Below are 26,271 nucleotides of genomic sequence, written 5' to 3'. Positions count from 1 at the left end.
TAATTATTTTTTAAAAAAAGATTTAGTTTTTTATTATAATATTATTAATTTCAGTTGCTAGTAGGTTTGTAATGCAGGAATCATAGACACTAAAAACTAGATTAAGGCGAGTCCTACGACTGAAAAGGAAGGCAGGCACGCACGAACCATCCCGTATTGCATTTCTTAGCTCGTGACGAGTTGACCCTAGAAGCTGTGGGCCTCGTCATCAATGGAAATAGCAAAGAGCTCACCCGTTCTCATCATCCTCACCCGTTCATTCTTTTCTCATCCCATCTCTCTGTTCTTCATCACCGGTTCTCGAGCATTAATCCAAACTCCCGTGCGTGCCCTGATGCGGACGGGAGTTAATGGACCCATATGGCCGTCACCTTGGAGTGACCGGCCACCGGGCCCCAGATCGGGCTCGAGCAGCCAGGATTTCCAGTGGAAGGCCGGATCTGGCTTATTTATAGGAGCCCGAGCGAGGCAGTCCTGCCCCAACACCAGGTCGAGTTGAAACAACGTCATTGCAAAAGCTGCGAGAGAGAGGGAGGTGGAGAGGACCAGGGAATTGAGGAGCGTGTGTGTGTGTGTGAGGGAGAGAGGCTACTGAGGGTGAAGGCTGGCGATCGCGGGGGCGATGGCGACAGCGGCGGGCGGGCCGGGGTCACCGGTGGGCGCCACTGGGGCGGCGCCGGAGGTGGCGGCGAGGGACGCGGTGATCGGGTGGTTCCGCGGCGAGTTCGCGGCTGCGAACGCGATGATCGACGCGCTGTGCGGGCACCTGGCGCAGATCGGGGGCGGGGCCCAGTACGAGCCCGTGTTCGCCGCGCTCCACCGCCGCCGCCTCAACTGGTTCCCCGTCCTCCACATGCAGAAGTTCTACCCCGTCGCGGACGTCGCCGCCGAGCTGGGCCGCGTGGCGGACGCGCGTGCCGCTGCGGCAGCTGCCGCCCCCGGCTCCTGCTGCTACTCGGAGGAGGAGGCTACGTCCACGGTGATCCACGAACCCATGGATGAGCTCGCCGCCACCCTCCACACGGAGCCCGAGCCCGCGTCGGAGCCGGAGCACGACCAGGATCCCGCACCGCTGGATCCGGCTGCGGCAGCCGAGGACCCTGACGGCGCCGTCAACCACGCCGTGGACCACGAGCATGACGCGGAAGTAGATTCCTCCGGAGATTCGTCGGAACGGAAGGCCGCCTCCACGGAAGACGACGCCGTCGCGGACGGACGTAAGTACAGCCATCACCGCTAGCTAATTAAATTCTCGCATGCTCACGTCAATTAATTGCGCTGCATCCTGTTCGCGTCCCGGCCCCCGCATTCGAATTTGCCGAATCCGTCGTCGTTCCCGTTAGCTCGGCGTCCGAATTATCAATCCGCGGGTTTAAATTCTAATCTCGGCTCGCTTCGTAATCCTTGGATCTGGGTCGTCAACTGTGCTTTATGTGCACTTTTTTATGGCAATCTCCCTTTTTTTGGGGGGTGGGGGGGGGGGCTAGACAAAGTCGGATTAAGATTTTGTTTTTGCGATTAACGGGGTGATAGACTTTGAAACGACGTTTTATTACGTCACTATTGCTAAAAGTGAAATTTGATTATATATTTTAAAGTTGATCAATTTTCGATAATAGGTATGAAGCTTATTATTTTTTATCCTATGTCCTACATAAACTAGTTTGTAATAAAATTAATGATTAACTTTAGAACATGTAATCAAATTTGCCTTACTAAAAAGTTGCACAGTTGCGTTGATTCACCGGAATGGAACTGCGGGCGTACGGGCCCGTTGCGTCTGGTAGCAAAACGGAAAAAGTTGGAGCGCGAGGGCCAATAATTCCTGGCTCGTGCGCGTGTGCGGTGTCCCACCAAATGCGGAGCCGTCGTTGGGATCGCACGGCGGGCGGGGCTTCGCCCGGTCAATCCCGGCCGTCCGAGCCGGCGGCGGCGGGCGCCCGTGAGACGGGATCACGGGGCCGCGAGGAGCCAAAAACCCTACCGCTTTTTATCTTCTTCACGCCGTTCGCCAACGACCTGCTCGTTTCCTCGCCGTTCCTTTTTTTTATGGGTTTAGCTCCGCCTCCACGCGACCATCTTGGCTACCCTTTTGGCCTGGCCTGGTCCCGTGGAAAAAAACCGGTGGTAGTACACTAGTACGTCCTCTTATAATTAGGCGATGGTTTAGTGGCGGTGCGTGGCCAATTAATGTCAGTGTACTGCGCCGTGCGGGTGGGAACTGCGAAACGTGCCGCGCCGCGCCGGGGACACGGACGCCTCCGCCCCGCCCCCCTACGCCCGCTGTGTCCTTCTGGCCGAGGCCGGCCGGCCGACCAGCGGCCTCGAAACCATCGTTGTGCCGTTGTAGTTGAGCTTGAGCACACCAGCAGACTTGGCGTCTGCAAAGGGCGTGCGGCTTTAGGATATTGCTGGCCATGTATCGGTCTGAGATCACCACCAGACTTGTCAGTTGGCACGGCGGACTCGACGAGACCTGTGACTCCTCACTTGATGGTGGCGAGCGGCCGGTGAGGCCCAATCTTGAACTCGAGCTCCCCTGCCTGACCTGACGCGGGCCGGAGTTAATGGACCCACATGACCGGTCACCTGGCCTCCCAGACCGGGTTCGAGAAGCCAGATCTGGTGCCGTGCCGATCGGATGAGCCGCCCCGAGCTCGGTCCGGACACGTGGTTGCTGGCTCGTGGGACCCGGCCAATCAGCTGGTAGTACTGTAGGGGGGACCCAGTGGCTGGGCTTCGCGAAAGATCTCCTTGTCTCCGTATGGCGCCATGTTGTTGAGGACAACACCGTGGCGGCTAGCCGCCTGCGACTGTCGTGGGGGTAGGTGTGGTCGTAGGGCGCGGAGAGCTTTTGGAGCTTCCTGAATCTTTTTTCACATTGTTATCTTTTTTTTTTTTTAGAGGAACATGCACGGTTAGCTGTGATATGGAATTTGATAATTTGGGTTAGAACATCGTGGCTAGTGTATGCGCTGTCCATCGCTGATGTGATCATGTCGTAACATTTGTCGAGTTGTTGCTGCTAGTCAGCCAGCTTTGCAACCAGTCTGGAATTTAAAAGATTTCCTGCGATCTCTTCCAAAGTGACAACAGAGGGACTATGACTTCTTTTAAAAGGAGAGGAAGACGAGTCTTGTGCTCCTTGTGCGTGGGGTGGACAATTGCGGAAGGAAGGGAAAAAAAAAAAAGAGGGCGTGCTATAAGTAGAGTGGGCTAATATCATCTTTCTACCTTGTCTTAGCCCAATAATTGAAAGTGTACTGGTCCCTGCTTCTGTTTTGTGAGTGCCCCTGCACTTATGCCATGTACGAATAATGTCATCCATGTACATACACTTCATTCAACTTGGACAAATCTCTTGCCTACAGTCTCCTCTCTTTATCGTGTTATGATCACGCAAGGCACTTTTCCCCCCTCCATGCTGTAGACCTGTAGTGCATGGAAAGGGGCACGAAAAGACTGCAGCATATTCGTTTCAAAAAGAAAAGAAAAGACTGCAGCATAGGAATCCAAAAACAAGGTCATTTCTTCTTTATGATGGATATCTGGAAGATCGAATGGAGCTCAGTATGTTTCGACGCTCTACGATAAAGCACGAGATGACAGAACGATTTGTGTGAATTTGAAAGGGCGATAGAGTTGACCCGTTGGTGCTGAGTGACTGTGCCCACTAGCAAACTCCAAGTGAATATCCAATTATGACATGTGTGAAAAGCGAAGATCAAGTACAATTTATATTTTTATTTTACTGAAAAAATTATGTTCTCTAGGATCTGTCGGTGACAGTTTAGCATCCTATCTTTGTTTCTCATTTTATGAACACCATGATAGAGACATCAGCTTTTAGGCATGCGATTCTGTTTCCAAGCTAATTAAAGAACGGACTAATTTAGCTGAATTTTCAGAATGCACACCGATCCACTTTTTCTATATTTTGCTCTCTGGGAATTTCTGGTGTCAGCAGTCACTGGTTGTATCCGTGATTGCTGAAGTTTTATTGCTTTCTCCAGTATTGAAAGTTGAATACTTGGTAAATAGATGTTATGCCCCAAACGAGATAGCAGAGTTAAAGAATTTGGTGTCTATGTTTTTACTGTTTTTGCAACACGTAGTACACATCCAGAAATGGTTGGAAACCTCTGAGATATATATTACTTAGCAGATCATACTGATCAAGGATCTCAAGGGGAACACAGCCTACCAGAGAGCTATCCCATCTGCTCTGACCACGAGGAGTGCATTGCCCGTCCCGAGAGGATCAAGATCCAGAAAGGTTTCGTGGCAAAGGAGTCCGTGAAGGGGCACATGGCGAGTTCCATCTTTACACCACTCGGCAATCTTTCTATACAGAAGGACTAGGAGATGCTGTAGGAAGTCGTAGCACTTCCTTTCATCTAAAAGTTCATTTCTTCTGAAGGCACTCATTTTTGACTGATGTTCCTGACCTTGTGTTATCAGGTTAACGTTGTGAAAGGTTTGAAGATATATGAAGATGTGTTTACAACATCGGAGATCATGAAAGTTGCAGATTTCATTAATGAAATTCGTCAGGCCGGCAGAAATGGAGAACTTTCAGGTAAGTTGTGTTTCTGTTGCTTCAGAAGTTCTCACTCATGAAATGCACTTATATCCCCCCACCCCCCCCCCCCTCCCCCCCCAAAAAAAAGAAGAGTATTATTTTTTTGTTGCGTTCTTGGTCTGTTCCTTTCTGGTTACTTCTATTGGTTTCTATAACAAACTTGCGGTACATGCCTTCAAAAAGATAAACCTGTGGTATCATCCAATTGATGCTTCAAGATAAAAAAGAACGCTCTTATGCGTAGCATCTAATTTTGGTCCTAGTTTAGGCTATCATTCGTTACTTTTTCTGTTGGTGGTGATGGTTTTATCTGATATGCTTTTGTGCTAACTGGCGCAGATATCTGCAGGTCCTAGGTCCTAGTAACTGTCGTCTATACTCCATATTATAGAAACAGCAAAATCTGAACGTTAAAATTTATGTAACTAGATTAGTAGTACTGGTCTATCTTCATAGATAGCTGCTGGTCATCCGAATCTAGGAAAAGTAGAACTTGAATTTGACAAACAAGGTAAAGTCATCAATCTAGTGACTACGACACTGACTGATTTGACATGTTATTTTTTTTAACTTCTGCTAACTTGAAGTTTACCCCTCTCTGAATGACAAAAACGAACTGGATATATAATTTAATACCAGTAACGTATTAGATCGCTTCTGTTTTATTGGAATAGGTCGTGCCAAGACATGCTAACGTCCGTCCAAAGTTGTGCACGACAAAACATTGATCCAAGTAAGACCTCAACTTCCTAGACTTCTTGAGTTCCTGAGCATGATTCCTCTTAAGAGTTGACATAGAACCCACAACCTTGGTATGCTTCAGTTCTATTGGGTTTTGGCCAAAATCAGCATATGCAAGTAAGCTGCCTGAACTTAGAAATAATTAATTTTCTGGTTAATTTAATGCAGTGTGTTTATCTCTTGAAATGCGACTTTATGTTAAACAGTTTGACGAAATAAGTATTTGGTAATATGCCTTTGAGCTATTTCTACAATCTGTTTGGTGCTTATTATCTATTTATAAATTTAGGTGAGACCTTCATATTCTTCAACAAGCAGATCAAAGGAAACAAGAGGGAGATCATTCAGCTCGGTGTCCCATTATTTCAACCTACCACAGAGGAAGCTATTTGTATGTTCCAAAGACTCATACTACCTACATTCTCTTTTAGAGGTCGTTTTAGCATTTAACACACAGAATAAGGTTGTAATAAATTCTTTCATACATGATATGTTTACCTCTCTCTATTTCTCCCGCATTCAATCAATAGCACATAAGCCACAATCATTGAATTGAAACTCTACTTTCCATAGTATTTAATATGGACACTCTAATAAAATACCACCTTGAAAATCTAAAACGACATTTATCTAAGAATAAAATTAAGTTTCTAAAACGATAACTATTTGAAAATAGAGATAGTACTACTTTTCTTCAACTTGCTTACAGTGGAAAGAATATTATCTATAGAGCCTAGCATATTTGCATGAATATGGCATCTCCAGACAATGAAATGCCCTTGTGAATGATGTCACAACTGTCCTCTTTTTCTACTTGTCCACAGGTCACATAGAACCAATCCCCCTTGTCCTGCAGGCTGTCATTGACCATCTTGTTCTTTGGCGTTTAATACCAGAAAGCAGGAAACCAAACAGTGTCATCATCAACTTCTTCGATGAGGTAGGTGTTGGTGTTCCTTATAAAATAAACATGACATCTTAATCGATGAAACCAAACACTCTTTTGCTTCTTGTAAAATCAGAAAAACCATGATCTAATATGTGCCCATTCACCAGAATTGAGAGCCTTGTAGCTGCTCTCCCCATCTAAAGACCAGCTATGTTTACAAAATTAGGAAATTAATTTTGGACACTATAATTGGTGAACTCTAGTAGAGCATATTACCATAATCACTCGTCATTTAAATAAGTATTTGTAATAAAAAGAAGCCGTTTTATAATTATAATAGAGTGAATATGGTATATGATTAGTTTTTAAAGTATTTTGTTAAAGACTTTGTTTACCAGTCATCACTGGTCCTACAATATGCGGAAAGAGGAAAGGTGAAAATTGGAAGTGTTGTTTTGTTAAACGGAAGGAAAATGCCATATCCACTTCCCATACCTCTACTGTGGTTGATCTGACAAACTTCGTAACCACATTGAAATGAGTTATAAAAGTATTGATCCCCCAACTTTAAAGGAGTAGAGCTTCTGTTGCATATTTGGACTGAAAAATCAGAACCTGTTTGTACCCTAGGCGCCTTGATCGCAATTCTTATGATGTTACAGGAACTAAGTTTTTATCTCAGGCATTTGAATTTCTTTAGGACATAAATCAGTAGCCCAATTTGATAAACAGCGATAAACCATGCCCTCTGACACATTAGTGATATTATTTCGCAGGATGAACACTCGCAACCCTACTTCAAGCCTCCCCATCTGGACAACCCCATTTCCACCCTTCTGCTGTCTGAGACCACAATGGCATTTGGCAGGTCACTTGTCACTGACAGCAACGGCAACTACAAGGGACCTCTCACGCTTTCACTAAAGCAAGGGTACGCTTCACAAATCCGTTTTTCATTTTCATCATATCAAAAATATTTGGGTAGTATTTTTCAACTCATGAGTCATGGAATGTGCGCTTCAAATCTGCAGGTCTCTCCTAGTTATGCGCGGGAACAGCGCGGACATGGCGCGCCACGTGGTGTGCCCGTCGTCAAACCGCCGCGTGAGCATCACGTTCGCGCGGGTGAGGCCGTCCACGCCGGTGGACCTCAGCCCGCTGCCGTCGCCCACCAAGGCCATGACGCCCTGGCAACAGCAGCCGGCCCCGGCGCCCGTGTGCATGGCGCAGAAGCCCCCAGGCGGCGGTGCCATCATCGGCTACGCCCCCGCGCCACAGGCCGTGCTCGCGCCGGCGGCGTGGGGCATGGCCGTGCGCGCGCCCGTCATGATGGTGGCCGCGGCACCCGCGAGGCCCTTGGTGATGGCCTCTTCCGGCACCGGCGGCGGCGGCGGCAACATCAGCAAGCGGATTGGCCGCAGCGGCACCGGCGTGTTCCTGCCGTGGACGGTCGGGCCGAAGCGGTACAACAAGCACCTCCCGCCGCGCATCCAGAAGCGCCGGTTCTCGGCTATGATGTCGCAGATCGAGGCGCAGGGCTGAAGGCCCGACCTCGCCTCGCCGTGGAACCTAACGGCCGAGTATGTGCCACTCAGCGATCGTTCGTAGGGTTTCATAGAGCATTTTCCCCGTCTTCCGAGGCAAAAAAAAAAAAAAGTCAAAACGCGCGGGGAGTTGAGTTTGGTCGTGTTGGACGTCCGTCCTGTGTATTTGGTGACCGCTGTGGTGCTTTCTAGTGGGTTTTAGTTTTGGTTTGCCTGTAATTTAGCTGGGTTTGGAATACCGAGCATAGCTCAGGTGGCTTGGTAGGAGATTGTTCGTCTAGCCTGTTTAGGTTGGATCCTGGATCACAACCTAGGCGTTTCATATCTGCGGAAGGGTTTTCCTTTCTGTATTCCCTTAAAAAAATTAGCTGGGTTTGTGGGCGTGTGAGTATCGGAGTTCAAAACCAGTAGAAGAGTATTGGTAGGGATAGGTGAGGTCAGGATCAGGACAGGGTTTTCTTTTCTTTTGTTTATTTTTTTCTTTTCGTTCCGACAAAGAACTGGATGGATGGATGTTGCCATGCATGCTTGTCCTGCTGAGTTTGCAGTCCTACATAGGTAAAAAGATGCATCTTGTGTTGCACACTTGTTTGATTGTTCCACTCATCTCACAGCTATTCACTCTCCGTTGGCACTCTGATGGAATGGACAGTTGGATGTGGAAATTCAGCATTGCTCTCTCTCTTTTTTTTTCCCATTGCAAGGACATGAGCGCACACATCACTGTATATGCATACCACACTTGTATTGGAATGTCGAGCACGAAGTGCTAAGCCAAAATCTCAAGGGAAATGCATGGCTCGATTTCTTTGTCAATAACGTGAAAAGATAATGATATTGTTTAGAGGAAGGTAAATAGACGTTTTTATAAAAATTCATCTCTTTTACTATTAGTCTATATTTATAGTGAAAAATAAATTAATGGATTTTTCACAAGTGAAAATCCTAAATATACTAGACTTAACTAGTACACAATCACCCAAAAAAATGTAAAAATTACAATCCTAGTGTAACAAAAATTATTCAATTCTAGCAAGATATACGAAAGAAAACTCCCTAATTGAAAAAATCCTAAAAATATTATTCACTGGATAATCCAGGTTAACTCAAATACTCTGGATTTAGATCTGATAGTACAGTATCCAAAGTATGTGGGTTCAATACAGAACCCCGGGTTCAACAAGAATGAACTCAAAATGAAATTAAACAGCGTTTAAAGAGTTCTAGCTCAAACCAAATGAAACCATACGTTTCAAGTGATGATTCTAAGTAGATCTGGGGTGTACCTACAATCAATTTCATACGAACAAGTAGATAGAACAATATGCATAAATATTAAGCAAAAATACAAGAACAAGAGAACAAGAGAGGATACACAAGATTTATTTCTCGAAGTTCAGACACCTCCTCTAGAGGTTCCAACGTCTCCTTAAGGGGCTTGGTCACAGTGCCGGGTCTCTCAACCCTTTTCTTTTCCAAGTTCAGTTACACTTGAGCTTGGCTTCCACTCTTGATTTTTTTTTTATTCCGGAGGCGAAATCGAAGTCTTCACAAACTTCCTATGGCACACCACAACCTTATGTGCTCACCGGCGACACCTAGCCACCTAGGTGCTCAAAGCTCCAAGAATAACAAACGCTTCGCAAACTTCTTACTAATGAACTCGAGTGCTCAATATGGGAGATACACTCACTTGCACTTAAACTTGCAATCTCTCAACCCAACTCACTTTTCTTCCCAAATCACACACTAGATTGGAGTGGGATGGAGTTCTTTTGGCTCTAGAAGGTTCTTCTTTCGTGCCCAAGCAGCAACAAACAAGGGTTGGGGTGAGCGGTTATTTATACCATTCCCCTAAAAATTAGCCATTATACAGTTTTTTTTACTAATCCGGAATATCCGGGTCAACCCGGAGACTCCGAGTTAGCACTAGAATGCATAACCGAGAGCCTTGATCAGAGTAAAATCCAGAGACTCCGGTGATCAGGAGTATCCAGGTCAATCCGGAGTATTCGGGTCAAACACTTAGGCTCTAATAGACCACTTGGCTTGGAGTTAAACCCGAAGACTCTAGCCAACCCGGAGAGTCTGAGTTCAACATAGCTAACCCACTGAAAACAGCGATAACTTTTGATCCCGAAGTTCAATTTCGACGATTTTATACTCTACGGAAAACTTATTCAGAGGGCTACACATCCTAACTGAATTCGTGATCTCAAACACATTTTATCAAACTAGGAACACTCTGAAACCCAATTCAAACACTTCTACACTTTCCGTATCGGATTCCTAAAATGAACTCTCACTTTGGGTTGATTAGAAACTATTAAGCACTAAGACACGATAAATAGCTTACGTTGCATCTCTCTTAATAGTGTGGCATACCTATACTCAAATTCAAATGTAAAACTCATTTGTACCAATTTGAGCCTTTAAAAACTTTCAAGTACCGCTTCTTTCTTTCAAACCTTGAGGGTTGGTAACTTTCATATAATCTTCACTCCATCTCTTCTTGATTCTTCGTATGATTGATGTGAGTCACCCATAGCTTCCCATGGTCTCACACGGTCCATTAGCGTAAAGTCTTCACTCGCTCTTCATCATCATCTTGATCCTTCGGAGTCAAGCCATTTGCTTGCCCTTCACCACTAGATAATCCATCACAGTCGAGTATTAATTGCCCTTCACCGTCTTTCCATATAATACAATTTTGTATCTGACACCTCCAATAAATTCATTTTTATCATATATGGAGTCCAATCTTGTTCTTCACTCTTAGCATATATTTCAATTCAACTTATGCCTTCTTATAGATCCTAACCTGAACTCACTCTCAAGCACAAAGCACATGAGTTAGTTCATAAAACTCTATTGATAATGGCATACCTTTAATTACTTGATCACCACAAGTAACTTAGCATTCACGCTTATCGCTAATCTTATATGAGCTTTTCTTTCTTCTTATGAGCATCATTAAGAGCTCAATGACTTCGATGCAATTCTTTGAACTCATGGTACATCTTAATGAATCTCCTATGAAATAACCTGATAATAATTCTCAACATCATTGTTAGTCTATAGGTATTATCATCACTTACTCGAGCATCATATAGAGCTTATTGATCTTAATGCATATCTCTCTTTCATATATCACCTATGAAACATCCTACTAACAATTCTCAATAACATAGTTAGTCCATAGATATTGTCATTAATTACCTAAACCACACATAAAGGCTAGATGCACTTTTATAATGCTTGATAAGGAGCTAGCAGATTTGCAAAAGTTGATGGAATCCAGGTCAACTGAAGGGGGACCAAGTGAAATTAGCCATTTCATACTTACAAACGGATACCACTCTTGTGTTAGACTGAGATAGAGAACCATTGTAGATAAACAAGATCCAAATAATCAACTAAATCCAGTTATGATGCGATTTCTCAAAATATTTTTAATTAGAAAAAAATGTTGCATATGCACTCCAATGATATTACAAGTAAACATATAAAAACCATAGTTGACCTGATTCGAATGAGAAATGATTCAAATTAAAATCTTGAGATTAAATAGATTATTAGAGAAGTACCAAGAATCTCAAGTTTTAATTTAAGATCAAATATTGATTAATTAATAGATTCTTGCAAAATTGAGGTTTATATGAGCTTGACATACCACATAGATACTAGATAAGCAATGATATTAATTCTAAGTGGTATTACTTAAATATTCACACTTTATGGGTATTTAAGATGCATAAAGCATAATACTATCCTATAATGTGATGATCCTTAATTTCTCTAAAATGGCCAAAATAGAATTCAATAAGATGGATATGATTAAATATGACTCTAAAACCACAATCAACATATGAATGTGCAATGCATTCTACACATACTAGTTATATGATTTACACATACTTGTTAGCAAGAAAAGCTAGATGCACTAGAAAAAATTCATAGTATACTTAGTAAGCAATCAAGACAAGTATGGATATGAAATATAGATATGACAAGATTGTAATGATGTCTACATATGCTAGAATAAGCATAAACTCTAAAACAAGCATAGATACAAAAACTACAGATGCAAAGAGCTAGAAACTTCTAGAATCCAGAGTTTACGGATACAACCCGGAACCTCCGAGTTCTAGAGCACTCGGATATTCCATCCTGATCCAGAACTTTCGAGTTCTGGAACTTTCTAGAAAATTATGTAGAACAAAAATCTAACACAGTGAACAAGAATATGAATTTAAGGTATTGTGATAAAATATTACCTTTATAGAATGACATTGGATAGATAGTAAATATATTTTCATATAACTCGACTCTTTAAACAATTAGATAGCTCTTCATATAAATAGCCAAGTCTTCAATGCCAATTCTCATTGACATCCTTGACGACATTCATTTCACAAAGATATTAAATACAAATTTTACTTGAAGATATGTTAGTCTCGAATTACAAAACATAGGATGAGCTCCCCTTAAATATGTGCATCCAAGTAATTGAATTGTTTGTAACATACACATAGTTCATTCAAGAATCTAGAGAAATTTACCCTATATTTTGAGTTAAGACACAAAATAAATTTACAAAGGAAATACTTGTGCCAAGAATGAACTTATAACCATAAGATCATATAGATTAAGTTCATCTTGCATAGTCATCACCAAGTCCAACTCCTCTAATATTTCTTTTACCTAATATAGCTCACAAGGACACAAAAGGTAAAATTCACAAGAAATTGTAACTAGAGGTTTTAGAAATTATCATCATTCTTTTCAAATATCTCTTTGAGTATCATTGATGAAATGGTCTCTTAGATACTTGATGAGCTCTTGATCTTTCTTGATATTTTTCTGGTGACTCCCACCAAGCATTCATTGCTTAGCCAACGAGATGTGATTGATTCTTCATATTAGAACAATAATCTTCATACTTGGCTCTCTTTCCACAAATGATGAGAAATATCACTTTAAAGGAAACTTGACATGATATGTGTAATATAATTCTTCTCAAGTGAGCTAAGTCTACAATACATCTTCAAGTACCTATATAGCAAATTAAGAACTTTATGGTACCCAAAATATGTTGGGTTCTTTAAGATTAGTCACTAGAGACTTAGGCACCCAAATAGTTTTTATATTGACATGAGGTGAACTAATCACCTTAGCAACACAAGCACTATTCTTATCCTTCATAAGCAAGCATTGATCATTATTAAAAGAGTTAGACTTAGGAATGTTACCACTTAGATAATTTTTACCAATATGTCCCTTGGCTTGGCAAGCATAGCAAATGCGATGCATATCCTTGCAAGATGCCTTCTCATCTTGCTTCTTGCTTGCTTCCTTGCCAGTGAGCCTCTTCATTGATGAAATAAGACCTTCTTTTTTTCATGTAGGGGTATGATGCAACTTCATGTCCCTTCTCATTACATCCATAGCACTTTATCTTGCTTATTCTTATTTTCTTATTTGGATGTATGGTCTTGTCATCAACCTTGTTAGAACACATAGAGGTATAGTGTCCCATGTTTGAGCACTTGAAGCACTTGATATGAGTAATCTCTCATATGGTAACCCTCCTTCTTGCACTTGAAGCGAGTGATGAGAGCATTGAGCTTCTTTTGATTTTGCCATTTGATCTTGACATTTTTGGACTTATTCTTCTTGTTAGAATTGAGTCTAAGTCCACTTTTATTTCTTTAATACACTTGATCCTTGAGCTTTTTGCTTTTCCCTTTACTATCAATATCACAAGTAACACTAGAGAAAATATTAGCCTTAGAGCAATAAGAATTAGTAGGTAATTCATCATTGGATATAAAATTGACATCAAATGAATTGCTAGAACTAGCACATGTCAAATTTATATTCGGCAAAGAAAATGTGCTAATGTTTACATGAGGTTCATAGGATTTTACCGTGATTACCATTACCTCATGAGCTATTTCTAGTATGGCATGAGAATCTACAAGATCCTCATAAGTGCACAAAAGCTTGTCATGACTTTCTTGTAGCCTCACATGCTTGCCAGTAAGCTTTTCAAATTGAGCCATTAACTCAACATTTTCTTTCTCCAAAGATGCTACACAAGAATTAGAGTTAGTAGCACAAGCATCATCAATAGGAGAAATAGTGAATTTATCCTTAGATAAAATATTACAATTAGGACATGATTTTTCTTAATTCACTAGAGGCATAACATCTAATTTATCAAGCAAAGAAATATACTTAACTTTAAGATCCTCATAAATATTAGATAAACAACTATGAGATTCTTTAAGTTTTCATATTTCATATTTAAGGTCTTAAGCTATTCAATTTTCTCAATGAAGCATTCCTCTTGACTCTCGAGGCTTTCCTCATGGCTTTCAATTATGCGCATGATTTTGATCATTTTAGATATATCATTTTTGCTCAAATGATCAAACCCGAGCTCATCACTATCATTACCACTAGAACTAACATTAGCATTATTAACCTCACTTACCTTTTTTTTTTACCTTTTGACATGAGATACAATGGAGAATCGGTGTGAGAGGATAAACACCTTGGATAGATGGATGCTTCACTTCCAAGTTGAGGACAATCAATGCTATAATGTCCATATTGATGACATGTATAGCACATCCTTTTTTATCTTCTCTTAGGTGAATTTATCTTCTTGATTTTTCTTGAAGTCTTTCCACATAAGCTTTGTCTCAAGTAAACTTCTATTTCCTTCAAAATATTAGTATCATAAATACTAATAGAAACAGATTCATTATAATGAGGATAATTAACCATATCATCATGATAAATAGGCAAAATTGCACTAGATGATATGTAAGAGTTAACAATACTAGTAGATTTAGAAATTTTATTGCAAGTGTTGTAAAATTCAAAGGAATGTTTGAACACTTACTAATCCCACTCACTATATTATTACCTTGCTCGGTTTATCAATTGGTGAGGTAGATGAAGAGGCATCCTCTTGGATAAGAGAGGAAGTCATTTGGTGCTCTTCATGATGTGATGATGAAGTAAAGCATTTCTCAAATGACGTCGCCGGAAGGAGTTCTTCTTCATCACATTTAGACTTGTTATATCTTTCCTTAAGAGTAGTCCAAATGAGATGAGCATCTTCAAGCGGCAAGATGGATTCAACCACATCTATACTTAACGTATTAAATGAAGCATTAGTGGCTTGATCATTAAGATATATGCATTTCTCTTCCTCTTCAACCGATAAGAGTTTATCACTATGAGGAGAAATGCTCACATCTATAACTCGCTCTATTTGAGGATCAATGGTCCTAAAATTATAAAGCATGCGAGTACTCCACTTAATATAATTAGAGCCATCTAATAGGAGTGGTTCTATGTGCACTAATCTACTAGTTGACATCTTTACTCTCTAAGCGGTGAAGCTCTAAAAGAGAGACTTGTCTCTGATACAATTGAAAGGACAATGATGTTGCCTAGAAAGGGGTGAATAGCCATTTTTACAAAAATCCATCCCCTTTTACTGTTGATCTAAACTTGTAGCGAAAAATAAACTAAATGATTTTTCACAAGTGAAAATCCTAAATAAGTTAGGCTCAACTAGTACACAATTACCCTAAAAAGATGTGAAAGTTACAATCCTAGGATGACCAAAATTATTCAATTCTAGTAAGATATATGAAAAAAAAACTCTAATTAAAAAAACCCTGAAAATATTGTTCACCAGATAATCCGGATTGACCCGGATACTCTGGATTCAAATCTGATTGTATAGTATCTGGAGTATCCGGGTTCAATACGGAACCTCCGGGTTCAACAGAGAATGAACTCAAAATTAAAATTAAACAATATCTAAAGAGTTCTAGCTCAAATCAAATAAAGTCGTGTGTTTCAAGTGATGATTCCAAGTAGATCCATAGAGTACTTACAATCAATTTCACACGAACAAGTAGATCGAGTAATATGTATAAATATTAATTAAGAACACAAGAACAAGAAAACAAGAGAGCAGACACAAGATTTGTTTCTTGAAGTTTGGACACCTATAGAGGTTCCTACGTCTCCGTTGAGGGGCTTAGTCATAGTTGAGTCAGGTTTCTCTTAACCCTTTTCCTCTCCAAGCTCGATCACACTTGAGCTTAGCTTCCACTTTTGATTTCTCCCCTTCCGGAGGAGAAGTATTCACAAACTTTCCGCCGCACACCACAAACTTATGTGCTCGCCGACAACGCTTAGCCGCCTAGGAGCCCAAAGCTCTAAGAGTAACAAATGCTTTGCAAACTTCTTGTCGATGAACTCGAGTGCTCAAGATAGGATATACACTCACTTGCACTCAAATTTGCAATCTCTCAACCCAACTCACTTTTCTTCTTAAATCACACACTAGATTGGAGTGAGAGAGAGTTCTTTTGGCTGTAAAAAGTTTTTCTTTCGTGCCTAAACAACAGTAAACAAGGGTGAGGCTGAAGGGTTATTTATACTCTTTCCCCAAAAACTAGCCGTTACACAGCTTTTTATACTTACCTAGAGTATCCTAGTCAACCCTAAGACTTCGAGTTAGCACTAAAACACATAACTAAGAGCTCTAGCCGGAGTAAAGTTCGGAGACTCCAACCACTAGGACTATCCGGGTCAACCTGGAGTATCCGGGTGAAACACTTATGCCCTAACAGACCACTTGGATCAAAGCTAAATGCGGAGACTCTGGCCAACCCAGAGTATCCGGGTCAACCCGGAGAGTCCGAATTCAGCACAGCTGACCCTTTGAAAATTGTGGTAACTTTTGATCCTGAAGTTTGATTTCGACGAGTTTAGACTCTACGGAAAGCTTATTCAGAGGGCTACACATCCCAACCGAATTCATGATCCCAAACATATTTGATCAAACTAGGAGCACTCCGAAACCCAATTCAAACACTTCCACACTTTCCGCACCGAATTACTAAAGCGAGCTCTCACTTTTGATTAGAAACTCTTGAGCACTGAGACACGACAAATAGCTCATGTTGCGTCCCTCTTAATAGTGTGGCATACCTATACTCAAATTCAAATGTAAAACTCGTTTGAACCAATTTGAACCTTTGAAAACTCTTAAGTACCGCTTCTTTCTTTCAAACCTTGAGGGTTGCCAACTTTCATATAATGTTCACTAAATCTCTTCTTGATTCTTTATATAATTGATGCTAGTCACCTATAGCTTCCTATGACCTCACACAGTCCATTAGCGTAAAGCCTTCACTCGCTCTTCACCATCGTCTTGGTCCTTCGGTGCCAAGTCATTTGTTTATCCTTCACCACTGGATGGTCCATCACAGTCGAGTCTTGATTGCCCTTCACCATCTTGCCATAGAAAACCATTTTGTATCGGATATCTTTAATAAATTCAATTTATCATATATGGAGTCCAATATTGTTCTTCACCCTTAGCATATATGATTTAAATTCAACTTATATCTTCTTATAGATCCTAACCCGAACTTACTCTTAAGCATAAAACATATGGATTAGTTCATAAAACTCTATTGATAATAGCATATCTTTAGTTACTTGATCACCACAAGTAACTTAGCATTCACGTTTATCGTCAATCTTATATGAGCTTTTCTTTCTTTTTTATTAGCATCATTAAAAGCTTATTGACTTTGATGCAATTCTTTGTACTCATGATACTTTTTAATGAATCTATATTTCATTTCTTATGTATCTCCTATAGAATAACCTAATAACAATTCTCAACATCATTATTAGTGTAACATAGAGCTATTGATCTTAATGTATATCTCTCTTTCATGTATCACCTATGGAAAATTCTACTAATAATTCTCAACAATATAGTTAGTCTATAAGTATTATCATTAATTACCAAAATCACATATAAAAACTAGATACACTTTTATAATACCATATAAGGAGCTAGCAGATTTGCAAAAGTTGATGGAATCCAAGTCAACTCAAGGGGGACCAAGTGAAATTAGCCATTTCATACTTACAGACCGGTACCACTCTTGTGTTAGACTGAGATAGAGAACTATTGTAGATAAATAAGATCCAAATAATCAACTAAATCCAGTTATGATGCCATTTCTCAAAATATTTTTTCATTAGAAAAAAATGTTACAGATGCACTCCAATGATGTGCAAGAATCTCAGCCAGTTCGTTTGTAGTTGTTGCCGACTAATAGAACTATGTAACATCTTTCCACGACCAAAATGTAAGATCGAAATGATTCCTCTATGCATGCTGCTGAAGCCGAAGTTCTAATGGAATCGTGTGGTATCCTGTTTCGCACATTTATGAAACAGAAAGGGATACAGCAGCTGAACGCAGCTTCACACCGTCATCATCCCACTTTGTCTGCGGAGCAGTCGCAGCTGAATCGTGTGGTATGCTTTGATGTATGTCTGTCACAGTATGAAAAACGTAAGTTCAACGAACACAGAAAGCAGTAAGAAAAATGCAATTGTCTTGCTAAGGTGATAGGGTTAGTTCTGCAAGAACGAACTACAAATTCTAAGCTATCAGTAGAACACACCAAGGCATTTGACGAGCAGGATTTCGTGTAGTGATTGTTTTACTTTTAAAATTCCTCTAGCATTGGTGTTCAAGCAAAATGGAAGAATGGAATGCACAATCATTTTTTTTCTTTCGCTCATAGTTTCATACCATACCCTAAGCGAAGAACTGTCTGCTAAGGTGCCGCTGCCCAGGGCCCTCCAGCCCTCGGCCATTGCCGCCAACGCCGGCGCAAGGCTCTTGCTGCCTCTTGGAGCCGTCTACCGCACCCAATCTTCCACCGTCTGAAGCCATCTGCTGATTTGTGCATCTGCTAGCGAGAGCTGTTTCGGTGGACTCTGTTTTGGGCTTGCTGAAGAATTTGGTGGTACTGCATTGTGCAGTTGGTGCTGCTGGACTTGCTTGCTTGTGACTGACTGCTGCAGCTGTTCTCACAATTCCCAACGCCGTCACTTGCTACCCTTGCTACTCTCCTATGGCCTCCGATAGCGCTTTCAGTGATGATGCTCTCCTAGCAGCATTAGATGTCAAGCTGAATGACCAGAACTACAGTTCGCATGCTCCTCAGGTTCAATGGTCTGGCATCCCACCTCACTGACAATCCTCCTGCTGATGAGGTTGATGCAAAGGCTGCCGTGGATTGGTGGCTCAGTGACCGTTGTGTGATGGATATCTTGTGCATGAGTGCAGAGGAATCGATCAGGGTGAACTTATCGCCTTATAGGTCTCTCATCAGCTAGGGAGATGTGGGAGTATCTTCAGCAGCGTTATCAGCATAGTTCGGCACTTCTATTCTCTCTTTTGCAGAGGCTTCGTGGTCCGAGATAAGGTTCACAATATCGTTTGAGACATGAAAACCGGACCCGGACGGTTATCGAAAAATCGCGGTTATCACGATAACCGCTCAAAATTCGGTAAGAATTCACTTAAAATTCACTCGGTCAAATTTAAAATTTGAAAAAAAATCGCCCGATTCGCCATTCAGTAACAGGTCGAATTGGACCAGTTACCGAGCGCTTTTGCGATAAATCGAACGATTTTTTCGATAACCATATACTCGATAACCGAGCGATTTTGATCGAAAACAGAGCGATTTGAAGCGATAACCGACCGGTTTAGTTGAATTCTACGAATTTTTTTAGGAAAATCAAAAAAATCATAAAAAATAAAAAATAGAAACAAATATGGCATGAGATTTGTTATGTTTTATTTAATTAGAAAAAATTTAGGCATGATATTTGCTATATTTTGAACATTTTCAAGCAAACAAATAGATACTAATAGTAATACGAGTATGACCATATAATTGTTTTATCGAATATATGCATACATTACATATATATCACCTCAAATTAATAAATATGTTGAATTGTCCATACGAGTAGATACTAATAGCAATATGAGCATGACCAAATAATTGTTTCATCGAATATATGCATACATTACATATGTAGCACCTCAAATTAATAAATATGTCGAATTGTTCGTACAAAAGCTAAAAACACAATCACATGCCATCCATCAGTACTTACCAAAGTGATGATCGATACTTAAAATATAGTTTGCATAGTATCCACGCCACGTGAAACCTACGAGATGGAAAAAAATTAGTACAATACCATGGTATGGAAATAAAGTAGTTGCAGAAAGTAAATTATCATCACCTTCAGAACCATCAGCTTGGGAGAACGATTAAATTCGACTGTATTGTACTTCTCGGTGGACATAAGTATTATCCGTTGTGTAGATAGCAACTCTGTCTTAAACTCTACCAAATTTGCCCTATCCATGCAGAAGTGGTTGACTATTGTCCTTGCAATATGGTATAAAACTCAGGGTATTGTCACTCATAGACCCACTGAATAGGAAGCTCTGACTGAGCATCAGACATATGATAGTGGTACAGATACGATCTAGAACTACTCCCTATGCCATAGTTGTTGGAATAGCTTCCACTATCTTGTGGTCCATCATGGCCACCCTGTATGACATATCTTTTGAGAATGGGGTATCGTGGTCCTGGTTTTGTGTGGCATGTAAAAACTGACTCTTACTAGTGAATTGCACAAGAGAAATGACAGAGGATGGGCGTGGAGGAACACCGCCTCCCTGACCGTCATCGTCAGCGCTATATGTCTTTGAGCTACTGTCATTCGACTCTTGGTGAGTTGGGCTCTTTGGGTCACTATCCGTGCTCTCATCATTTTGCACTTGTCTTTTGTCCTTACCCTTAATCTTGTTGCTTTTATTTGTATGCGTCATTTGCTTTTTCCTCTTTCCCGTGTGTGTCACTTACCACTTTAGCAGCCCACCGTTGCAAATCTTGTGGGTTCACTGTGTCTGTTACCAGGTGAGTTGGCAGGGGTATGTCACTGTTTGTGTCCTCCTCATCAATCTCTGGGGCAGCTTTTGATCTACCGGTCTCCATCCAGTCCCGGAGCAGATTGTTCTTCTCGTTCAATGTGAGCTCCATAAGCAGCTGAAATGAATCATCATCAACAATCAATTTGAAGCCTGCATCCAAATTATTCTGTATTCTCAGGTTGTAGTTGACATATACCAACTTATGGAGTTTCTTGTAACTTAAGCGGTTGCGAACTTTCGTGTGGATAAATGCAAATATACTCCAGTTCCTCTCCCATCCACTAGATGGAGCGCACTGAGACACCAACTGATTTTAACATTAAATTTATCGTATGCACCACACAAGGCTGCCACGTGATAGCAAGATATTCTCTTCTGAGAACCTGACAGGCCTTCTTATAGTTGCACCCGTTATCAGTCACGATTTGCACAATATTTTGTGGCTCCAAATCATTGACCACTGCTCTTATCTCCTGCATAAACGAATCAACCAAATAAACATGCAACAATTGCAATACTATGTTACCAACTCAGCAAAATAATGTACCTTGTTCAAATACTTTGCATCTTGACTGTAGCCAGTCGCATCTACGGACTTATGAAAAAACATACGACCATTACAATATATAAGGAAATTAATAATACTCATGTGCGTCGCTCCAGTCCAAGAATCACACATGATGATCACACCATACTCTGACCATTCTAGTTTCCACTTGTCAAATATCTTCTTTGATGCACTCTCGTTCTCGTCCAGGTACTTACCATCTATATCCCGATCAGTTGGAGATGGTACACCATCGCCTGTTATAGAACAGATGGTCATAAGTCAAAAAGAAAGAAATATGACAACAATAAATTCATCGCAAACTTAATCACTCACCCTATTCTGTGTTTCTTTCACTGCAGTAACAAAGAATGCGTCGTCCGCCATTCTACCAGGAATAGCTGAAGTGTGGAAAAATTTGAACCATGCCAAACCAATAGCTTCCTTCGCTTTCTTTCCCTTCGCACTCCATGACCCAGTGTCAATGCTCTGCTGCACAGGGGCTTTTGCTACAATAACATTGTAATCTCTGACACTTGGTGGTGGCTCCCTGGTTGAAGATGCCCTCCTAAGCATCCTCTTTAACACATTACCTCCTCTGTCACTTCCACTGCCACCTCCATGCTCGTAGGACTCACTGCCCTCCTCCTGAACTCTTTCTCATCCCTAGACTGAGCCATGACACGCTGCACCTATTCTTCTTCTGTCTCCTCATTATCGCTTGTTAAATCTACTTGAATTCTTGCTGACTCTTGCCTCTGAAACCTCTTCTCAGACTTTCCCTTCCTCTTATCTCTTGCCCTATCTAGCTCACGCATGAAATAATCACGCACATCTGGAGGCATCCTATCACAATGTATAATATTAGATCCGCGCCCTGCCAAATATTCTTTCAAACTTGTAGCACCATCACCTTTCTTTTCCTTATTGCAATAATTGCACCTAAACCCCAGGGCCAAATTGTCCCCATGCTACTATATCACATCTCTATCCGCCATCGATTACTCCAAAAGAACATATATCATCCTATTATCACTCTACAAATTCCAACAGTGAGAAAACATTAAACAAAACTAACACTTTCGGACACTAACTAACCCCAACAAGTAACAACACGGGGACAATTTAGCCCTAGGGTTTAGGTGCAATTACTGTAATAAGGAAAAGAAAGGCGATGGTGCCACAAGGTTGAAAGAACATTTGGTAGGGCACGAAACAAATGTTACATATTGTGATAGGGTGTCTCCAAATGTGGGTGATTATTTCAGACATGAGCTGGATAGGGCAAGAGATAAGATGAAGGGAAAGTCTGAGGAGAGGTTTTCGAAGGCAACAGTCAGCAAGAGTTCAAGTAGATTTGACAAGCGATAATGAGGAGATGGAAGAGGAACAGGTGCAGCGTGTCATGGCTTAGTCTAGGGAGGAGGAAGAGTTCAGGAGATGTGAGTCCTACGAGCATGGAGGTAGCAGTGGAAGTGATAGAGGAGTAAATGTGTTAAAGATGATGCTTAGGAGGGCATCTTCAACCAGGGAGCCACTACCAAGTGTCAGAGATTACGATGTTACTGTAGCAAAAGCCCCTGTGCAGCAGAGGATTGACATTGGATCATAGAGTGCGAAGGGAAAGAAAGCGAAGGAAGCTATTGGTTTGGTATGGTCCAATTTTTTTCACACTTTAGGTATTCCTGGTAGAAGGGTAAACGACACATTCTTTGTTGCTACAGTGAAAGAAACACAGAAATAGGGTGAGTGATTAAGTTTGTAATGAATTTATTGTTGTCATATTTATTTCTTTTTAACTTATGACTATCTGTTCTATAACAGGCAATGGTGTATCATCTCTACTGGCCAGGATATAGATGGTAAGTACCTGGACGAGAACGAGAGTGCATTAAAGAAGATATTTGATAAGTGAAAGCTAGAATGGCCAGAGTATAATGTGACCATTATGTGTAATTCATGGACTAGACCGATGCACATGAGTATTATTAATTTTCTTATATATTGTCATGATCGTATATTTTTTCACAAATCCGTAGATGCGACTGGCTACAGTCAAGATGCAAAGCATTTGAACAAGGTACATTGTTTTGCTGAGTTAGTAACATAGTATTGCAATTGTTGCATGTTTATTTGGTTGATTCGTTTATGCAGGAGATAAGAGCAGTGGTCAATGATTTGGAGCCACAAAATATTATGTAGATCGTAACTGATAACGGGTCCAACTATAAGAAGGCCTATCAAGTTCTCAAAAGGGAATATCCTGCTATAGCGTGGCAGCTTTGTGTGGCGCATACGATAAATTTATTGTTGAAATCAGTTGGTGTCTCGGTGCGCTTCATCTAGTGGGTGTGAGAGGAACTGGAGTACATTTGCATTTATCCACATGAAAGTTCGCAATCGCTTAAGCTACAAGAAGCTCCATAAGTTGGTATGTGTCAACTACAACATGAGAATACAGAATAATTTGGATGCATGCATCAGGTCGACTGTTGATGATGATCCATTTTAGCGGCTTATGGAGCTCATATTGAAAAAGGAGAACAATCCGCTCCAGAACTAGATGGAGACCGGTAGATCAAATGCTGCCCCTAATATGAACAAGGGTTCCCGATCTTCCGAAAGGTTCTGGTAACTCTCGATTTGGTGGAAACGAGACACAAGTCGATCCGGCTTCCGAACAACACGATCCGAAACCCCGCAATCGCAGCACCACGTCTCCTCTGGTTATCAACCGGCGTTGCACGGTTGACCTCGCCAAGAAGGCTAAAGTCCTTGCCTGCGAATCGAAGAACACAAGCAAGAACAAGGAAGAATGCAACCAAATTGCAGATGAATGATTAATCTCACGAGTTGGGGTCTCACAAACCGACGAAACGGCGAAACTGTTCTTGACAGAATAATCTAAGCAAAACCCGCCCTAACGAGAGCGGCGGCGGCAGATAATAAGGGTCTAGGGTCGTCACACCCCCTGGTCACGCCCCCCCTAATGGGCTCAACGACGATACACGGCCCAACGGACCAAAAACGGTGACGCAGCACCGGGACAGATTCTGGATGCTGACTTGTTTCAACGTTTTCCGTTGACTCAGAAGGAATTTGGACCTCAAACCAACTCCATTGGTTTCCTTATGAAATTATCTTTCCAACCATATGTGAATCATCGAAAACGGAGTCCGGATGCGTCCTGGGTGTCCGTTTTACTGCTCGCTGGTCCTGGAGGTCGAGGCTGATTCGGACTCGAGTTGGACTGGACCTCCTGCTGTTGTTGGACGTCCTAGCTGCTCCTCCACGCCTCCAAGCCTTCCTCTATATGTCTTCTTGTCATCTCCATGATTCCTAAGCAACACATAATCATTAGGTAGTAATCTATTCTCAAAATTATATAAAGAGTTGCTTAGGAACGAGCCCACCTCTAAATTTAATTGTCGTGCGCGAGCTCTTGTGATTGGATCTTGAAAGTTCAATGGAGGATCATTGTATGTATCCGAGGGAGTGATGTCCTCATCAGCCCCAGAGCTTGATAAGGAGGACATAGATAGTGACATACCTCTGCCAACTCACATAGTGACAAACACAGTGAACGCACAAGATTTGCAATAGTGGGCTGCTAAAGTGGTAGGTGGCACACACAGGAAAGAGAAAAAAAGCAAATGACGCATCTAAAGAAGAGCAAGAAGATTAAGAGTAAAGGTAAAAGACAAGTGCAAAACAATGAGAGCACAGATAGTGACCCAAAGAGCCTAACTTATCGATAGTCGAATAACAGTAGCTCAAAGATAGATAGCGCTGACAATGAAGGTCAGGGAGGCGGTGTTCCTGCATGCCCATTCTCTGTTGTTGCTCCCGTGCAATTCACTGGTGAGAGTTAGTTTTTGCATGCCACACAAGACTAGGATCACGGTGCCTCATCCTCACAAAGACTATTTTTATAAACTAAAATTCTCCAAAAAAGACTATAGAAGTCCATTGTAGAAATAACCATTTTATAAAAGTAGTCATTTTTGAAGAATTTTAGTTTAAATTCTACACATACTTTTTAGTGAATCCAATTAAAATGGATTGCACATGAATTATGAAACACGTAAAAAAAAATTTAGAATTTTTGGAGCAACAGAAGACCATTATTTTGTATAAAGAAGATGGAAGCGAAAATATTACTGTGAACAGTGATTTCACAGAAATGCTGTTCTCGGCTAGTAACCGCCCGACCAGAGGGCTCTTAGCCCCTGCACAGCATGTCAGACTGCTTACTGCCCTCTGAAAATCCTACCTGCCGATCTGAGGGCGGTAGATGTTTAATTTTGTAATTTTTTTATCAAAAATCTATTTATTTAAATATTAATGTTAGAAAATATTAAAAAAAAACTCTCTCCACACAGCCAAGATGGAGTTCGAGGCTCATTTAAAAATTCCGGGTCCGCCACTCCTTTCGAGCACAAAGACATTAGAGCACAGGCCAAGCTTGGTGAGGCAGGGTGCAGGCGTCGAACCGCATGCCAACGAGCAGTGCAGTAGCCGAGCGGACGACCGCGTGGTCGAGAGGACGTCCCGGGTTGGCATTTCGTGGAGCATGTTTGCGCTGCTTCCAGGACGGCAACGCCACTGCACGCCCCTCTCTTTAGGCAAGAATGAAACAAGAACTAAACATTCACGATACATAAAGTAACATAGAATGAAGATATGCTTAGGTACAACACTGATAGATCCGACCAATCGTTGCGCAAATGAGACGTAATTTGGAAAAAGAAAATCCAGCGCTGGAGTTGCAAATCCATCACGCACATAGAGAATTAGGCCATAGGAATCGCAACAACTTGGCTGCTTGGAATGATTTGATTCTTAAGTTGGCATCTGTACAGCTTAATAATAGTCATGACACATTTCATTGGTCTCTACATCAACATGAAAGATTCACGGTCCGATCGATGTATAGATCCTTGATTAGTCAGTTTGTCATTCAAAAAACCTTCATCTTTGGAAGCTTAAACTTCCGCTCAAGATTAAAGTGTTCTTATAGTTTCTTTTTAATGGAAAGACTCTAACCAAAGATAATTTAGCAAAACGGCGTTGGGAAGATAGTATCACTTGTTACTG

At 41.4% G+C, this 26,271-nt stretch overlaps 1 protein-coding gene across 2 annotated transcripts; it reads left to right on the top strand.

Annotated features, from left to right (window-relative positions):
• Positions 1-269: 269 nt before the first annotated feature.
• On the top strand, positions 270-8,356 carry LOC133928848 (RNA demethylase ALKBH10B-like). 2 transcript variants are annotated; one of them, XM_062375346.1, is made up of 7 exons: positions 270-1,217; positions 4,163-4,311; positions 4,462-4,579; positions 5,613-5,714; positions 6,148-6,263; positions 6,989-7,143; positions 7,244-8,356. In XM_062375346.1, the coding sequence occupies exons 1-7, from the start codon at positions 623-625 to the stop codon at positions 7,752-7,754; spliced, it is 1,746 nt and encodes a 581-aa protein (XP_062231330.1). In that variant the 5' UTR covers positions 270-622; the 3' UTR covers positions 7,755-8,356. The 2 variants fall into 2 exon arrangements, with proteins under 2 accessions (XP_062231330.1, XP_062231331.1); XM_062375347.1 differs by having other exon boundaries at positions 273-1,217; positions 4,166-4,311.
• The last annotated feature ends 17,915 nt before the right edge of the window (positions 8,357-26,271 follow it).

This window comes from Phragmites australis, chromosome 9 (genome assembly GCF_958298935.1).
Source record: "Phragmites australis chromosome 9, lpPhrAust1.1, whole genome shotgun sequence".
NCBI classification, from domain to species: domain Eukaryota; kingdom Viridiplantae; phylum Streptophyta; class Magnoliopsida; order Poales; family Poaceae; genus Phragmites; species Phragmites australis.
This window is presented reverse-complemented; position numbering and strand designations above follow the sequence as displayed.